This window comes from Populus alba, chromosome 4 (assembly GCF_005239225.2).
Source record: "Populus alba chromosome 4, ASM523922v2, whole genome shotgun sequence".
Classification (NCBI taxonomy): Eukaryota; Viridiplantae; Streptophyta; class Magnoliopsida; order Malpighiales; family Salicaceae; genus Populus; species Populus alba.
Genome location: NC_133287.1, coordinates 4,170,254 through 4,176,581, shown reverse-complemented (window position 1 = coordinate 4,176,581; position 6,328 = coordinate 4,170,254). Strand labels below are relative to the sequence as shown.

At 35.4% G+C, this 6,328-nt stretch overlaps 1 protein-coding gene across 1 annotated transcript; it reads left to right on the top strand.

The window, feature by feature from the left end:
• Positions 1–643: 643 nt before the first annotated feature.
• On the top strand, positions 644–4,365 carry LOC118033089 (uncharacterized). The gene is given in 7 exon segments (XM_073408698.1): positions 644–957; positions 1,200–1,288; positions 2,161–2,549; positions 2,551–2,574; positions 2,576–3,225; positions 3,320–3,716; positions 4,093–4,365. Coding segments are annotated over 7 exon segments (2,136 nt in total).
• The last annotated feature ends 1,963 nt before the right edge of the window (positions 4,366–6,328 follow it).

The window sequence follows — 6,328 nt, the reverse complement described above, 5'->3', positions numbered from 1 at the left end:
TAAATTGAGAATAATCAAAATCGATAAATGTACTAATTTAATGAATGTTGATACTATAGAGATTGGTTATATAGTTTTGGACTTAGTTATAATTAACTCTTGATTTTAAGTTATACATTGTAAATAAAAATAAAAATAAAAATTAAGCGATGTTGCAATAACAAATAAGAGGTATTTTGGAAGACTTCGTTTATTTCTAGTAAACTAGAGGGACTAATTTACAATTTACTCTTGTTGCTGCGGCTGCTATGCTACCAATGCTTGACCCCTGGCTTTTGGGCTCGAAACCCAACACAAAGCCACAAGACCCAAGGAGCATTGGTGGGAAATGTCGCATTAAATTTTAATATATTGCAGAGCTGATGCTTTTTGATGCCTTACATGTCTATCCATTCATTTAATATCCAGACCATGGTTGTTAAAAATGCGTTTTAACTCGTAAAATCGTCCGATTTTACGAGTTAAAAGACAGAAAACGTGTAGAGTCGGAGTTAAAACTCGAAAATCTGCAAAATCGGGTTGACTTGGTCAAACTCGCAGAAAAATCGGTTGACTCGTAAAAAACGTTAAAAACGTTACGTTTTCCCGAGTTTGTAAAAAGTTCCTGCGAAGGCCGAAAATTAGAAATGAGAAATTGACAATTATGAAACAAGCCACGGTGGCAGTAAACCACAATCTCTTTTCTTTCCCAAATTCGCAAATCCAACCCGAGTGCCCGAGCAGCCGACCTCGTCTTTTTCGTCTTCGTCCCTGTCTCTCGAGTCCTCGACTTCGTCTTCGTCCCTGTCTCTCGAGTCCTCGACTTCGTCTTCGTCCGTCCCCTTCGTCTTCGTCCCTGTCTCGCAGCTTCGTCAGTGACTTCATCGTCCCTGTCTCACACGGTCACCTCCCTGACTCCAAAGTCGCAACTTCGTCCAGTCATCCCCTCTCTGTCTCACACTCCAGAGCGAGACGAAGGTACGAATTGGGAACCCAAGCTTTGTTTTTTTTTGTATCTAATGGTGGTGAATCGGTGATTAGAGACAAAAAATTATCTGGGTTTGCTGTGAATCTATGTTCATCGTCTTGGTTTGCTGTGAATCGGTGATTACTGATTAGTCTTGGAACCGAATGCCCTGTTGATCTTGCTTGCTTTGGTAGTCTTGGAATCGGTGATTAGTTCTGCTGAATGTATTTTGTGAATGTATTTTGCTGATTAGTCTTGGAAGTCCGAATGCCCTGTTGATCAGTTCCCATGGAACTTGTGATTCTGCTGAATGTAATTTGCTGCAAGAAGATGCAGTTGAATGTAATGTGATTATGTGATTTTGTGATTTCGTGAATTATCGTTTTCCTATTGATCAATTGAATCATTTTGATCAGTTCCCATCGAAGACTGCGTTGTAATGTGATTTTGAATTATCGTGATTCTGTGACAGAAATGGAAGTATGGAACTATGGAAGACTGCGTTATTCTGTGATTTTGAATTTAAAATGGTTGTAAACTTCGAATTGATAACAGCTCAAGGAATATAAAATGGTTGTAATAATGATTAGAAGAAAAAAAAAAGGAATGTAATAATGGTTGCAAATTTGGAGCAAAAGATGTTGAGTAATCAGAATTGCTAATCAAAAAAACTATGTATAAATAAAAGTATTTCATAAGAAAACAATTCACGTCTAAACTATCATGATTTATCCATCTAGGATTACAGTTCCAATAAGAAAAAAATGAAAAAAAATGACTCTTCTTTGTTAACCTGTGAATGTATTTTTGTAGGATACAACATGCATATTTGTAAATTGTAATTCTTAAACAAATGATTGATCTGCAAGAAACAAATTATTCTTGAATTGTAGGATACATGGCTTCTAAAAAAACTACAAGTGGCAATAGACTTGACGTGGGATGGCAATATGGTATAGATGTTGACAAGAATTCAAAAAAAGTGCAGTGCAAGTTTTGTCAGAAAATTATTAGTGGAGGCATTTACCGTTTCAAGCATCATTTGGCTTGCACTCGAAAGGATGTTGAGCCATGCCAGCAAGTACTAGAAGATGTAAAGAAGATAATTTTGAATCTTCTGGTGAAAAATCAAGAAGCATCTGAGAAGAAAAGAAAGGCTTTCCAATATATTGGAAAAGATGAAGATAATGATGAAGGGAATGAAATTACCTCAGTGGACAAAGGAAAGAGAGTAGCAAGTGGGAGTGGAAGTACACAAACTACCATCAATCACCTGCTGAAAAAAGATCTTAGAGAAGAAGCATGTCAACAAATTGCAAGATTTTTCTACACCAGTGCAATTCCATTTAATTGTGTGAAAAACCCTGAATTTGTTAAGGCACTTGAATTGGTTGCAAAGCATGGGCCAGGTTTTAAGCCTCCATCCTACCATGATATTAGAGAGAAGTATTTGAAGCAAGAAGTAGATCACACAATCAACTTGCTTAAGGAGTACAACTTAGAATGGAAAAAAACAGGTTGCTCAATAATGTCTGATGGATGGACTGATAAGAAAAGGCGTTCTATTTGCAACTTTTTGGTTAATAGTCCTAAAGGGACTGTTTTTTTTATCATCTGTAGATACCTCTAAATATATCCAAGACTGCTGATAAAGTATTTGAGATGTTGGATGCTATTGTGGAGAGGATTGGAGAGGAAAATGTGGTGCAAGTAGTCACTGACAATGCTGCAAATTATAAGGCAGCAGGGCAATTATTGATGGGAAAAAGAAAAAGATTGTTTTGGACACCATGTGCAGCCCATTGTATTGACTTGATATTGGAAGATTTTGAGAAGAAACTAGAGGTCCATCAAGTAACTATTGCTAATGGGAGGAGAATCACTTCATACATATATTCAAGAACTATTCTCATTTCCATGCTCAGACACTTCACAAAAGGAAAGGATTTGATTAGGCCTGCTGCCACTAGATTTGCTACTGCATACTTAACTCTTGGATGTTTGAGTGATTGTAAGATACAGTTGATGACAATGTTTACTTCCATCCAATGGAGGTCATGTAGGTTTTCAAAAATAGAAGAAGGGAAGCGAATTCAAAGTTGTGTTTTGGACAGCAAGTTTTGGCATGATGTTACTACATGTATTAAGGCAGCATATCCTCTGATAAAAGTTCTTCGATTGGTTGATTCAGATGAGAAACCAGCTATGGGTTTTATATATGAAGCAATGGATCAAGCAAAAGAGAAGATACAAGTGAATTTTGGTTATGTGAAAAAAAGGTACTAATTATATATCTTGCTAATTATTTATTTACTACTATGATACTATCATTTGATTATAATATTGATGATAATATTCTTATTTGTTTTGTAGTTATATGCCTATATGGAATATCATTGATGCAAGATGGGAACTTCAACTTCACAGACCTTTACATGCAGCAGCATATTATTTGAATCCTCATTATCATTATAATTCTAATTTTAAAGTTAATGCCAACATTAAAATTGGATTATATCAATGCTTAGAAAGGATGGTGCCCGATGCAAGTGAAAGGTGTAAAATTGACTTGCAACTTGATTCATTCAAGGATGCAAGTGGGTTGTTCGGTATTGAGGCGGCTAAGATAACAAGGGATAAAAAGACTCCAGCTAAATGGTGGGATTCTTATGGGGATGAATGTCCAGAGCTACAAAAATTTGCAATTCGAGTTCTAAGCTTGACTTGTAGTTCATCTGGATGCGAGCGAAATTGGAGTGCATTTGAGATGGTAAGTTTTTTCCTTTTCCTTTTTCCTTTTAATGTTTTTATATTTTATAAGAATCTTATATGGTATTAATTTAAATTGCTTACATAGGTTCATACAAAAACGAAGAAATCGTTTGCACCAGAAAAAAATGAATGACTTGGTATTTGTAATGTGCAATCTCAAATTAAATGATAGCCAAGTCAAAAAGCAAGCTAATGATTTTGGTGAAGCTTTTGATAATCTCTCATCTGATGATGATTGGATAACCGAGGGAGAGAAACATGATGGTTCATCCAACTTTAATTTGCTTGATGTCATTGATGGTGCAACACGAAGGAAAAACGGTAAAAGAAAATGAAAGTGATGATGAAGAAAATTTAATGATGTTGGGATGGAGTGTCATGGAACTGAAGATGATTTAGAGATTCAGAATGATGTCAATCCAGATAATTCAAGGAGCTTGGAGTTACATATTGTTGACAACATTGGTGTTGGTCCTGGTACTAGCAGTAGCACTAATGTTCTTAATATCGGTGCTGGTACGAGTAGTAGTAGTAATAATCTTTTAGATGGTAATGATTTTAATTACTGTTTTAGGAATAACGAGGGAGACAAAGGCAATGAGGGTGTGTTTAGTTTACATGACACACCTACAGACTGTTTATTTTAGGTGTGTTAACTTTTTACTTATTGAAATACTATGGACATGTATGAATTTTTATTTGAATTATGTATTTTAAGATGTTTGGATATTTTGTATTGTTTATTTTACTTTTATTTGAATTATGTATTTTAAGATGTTTGGATATTTGTATTGTTTATTTTACTTTTATTTGAATTATGTAATTTAATATGTTTGGATATTTGTATTGTTTAAAATATTTTACTTGCGATTTTACGATTTTAGCTAGAAAAAATTTACTTCCGATTTTACGATTTTAATTAAAAAAATTTTACTTCCGATTTTACGATTTTACGATTCGAGTTTACGAGTCGAGTTTAAATTGAATGTTCCGTGTCGTGTCAAAAATGCGTTTTTGACAACCTTGATCCAGACCTACAATTTTTCTTAAATTCAAAAGTCTCCGGTACAAATTCAGTGCACCGGTCTCCAGCAGGCCTAAAGTCTTGGCAACATTTTTCCAAATCCCAAGGTGGAACCATTTAGGGACAGTTTGGAAATGTGATTAAACCATGTTTTTTAAAAAAAATTTAATTCTTTTTTTTACGAAAATTTAATACAATTTTATATATTTTGAATTGTTTTGATATCCTGATGTTAAAAAATAATTTTTTAAAAAATAAAAAAAATTATTGACATACATTTTAGCATGAAAAATTATTTAAAAAGCAATTGCTACTACACTACCAAACATTCACTAAGTTTTTAAGCAAATGGTCACTAGATGAAACTAAGCAAATGGTCTCTAGATCAACTATTGTGGAATCCTCTAGATAAATAATAGCAGATCAAAATATTAGTGATTTGACAATTCTGGATTGATCTTGCTCTTGCTCCGCCGGACCTCCACCGCATCTACAGTCCCTTCACAATTACACCTCGAGAGGGGAAAGAAGAAGGAGACATATTTGTTGGATTTGGGTATCATAGATTCAGAGCGATACCAAAGCTTGAATCCTGGTTGAGTGGTTGGTCGGCATCATAAGCCCAGAGGGCCACACCACAAGACCAAGGAGCATTTGTGAAATAAATAAAAACAAAGAGCTTTGACAGGCTTGATTATGCGAGAGATGGAAGAATTGATTGATTTATTAAGCAACTGATGTGGCCATTAAATAGCCTTACACTGGAAGAAGAAAAGGATAACTGCCCACGATTTAAAGTCCTATAATCGTGCTACTGTAACGGAAAAACAATCTTGTTCCTCAAGACAATGAGGAATTATTCAACGTAACAGAAAAAGCTTAAAACAGGGAAACTGCCCAACTAATGACAATTTATCATCCTCCCTTAAACTGAATGCCATTATCATTCAGTTTATACTTGGATATTCATGCACTCCCAGCAGATTTCGCATTTTCAGAAAGGTATCAAGCTTCAACGGTTTGGTTAGGATATCTGCAACTTGTTGCTGTGTAGAACAGTGAATTAGCTCCAGAATCCCATCTTTAACAAGATCACGGAGAAAATGGAATCTTACATCTATGTGTTTACTACGACCATGCATCACAGGATTCTTTGAAAGTTTAATTGCTGAAATATTATCACAAAACACCACAGTTGGATTACTCTGCTCTTGATTTAGGACTGTTAGAATTCTTCTCAACCACACGACCTGGCATGCGCTTGATGCTGCAGCAACAAATTCAGCTTCAGTGGTAGAGAGAGTAACCACCGGTTGCTTCTTTGAAGACCAAGAAACAGCTCCTGAATTCATGAGAAAAGCATATCCTGACGTGCTTTTCCTGTCATTTTGATCGCCAGCATAGTCACTATCCGAATATCCTACAAGTTCTGCTCTGCCTCCCTTCTTGTAGAATATCCCGAAAACAATTGTGCCCTTTATATACCTCAAATCCTTTTAGCTGCCTGGAAGTGAGAATCAGTAGGACGCTCCATATACCTGCTGATCAAACTGACACTAAAACATTAAGTCAGGACGTGTTGCAGT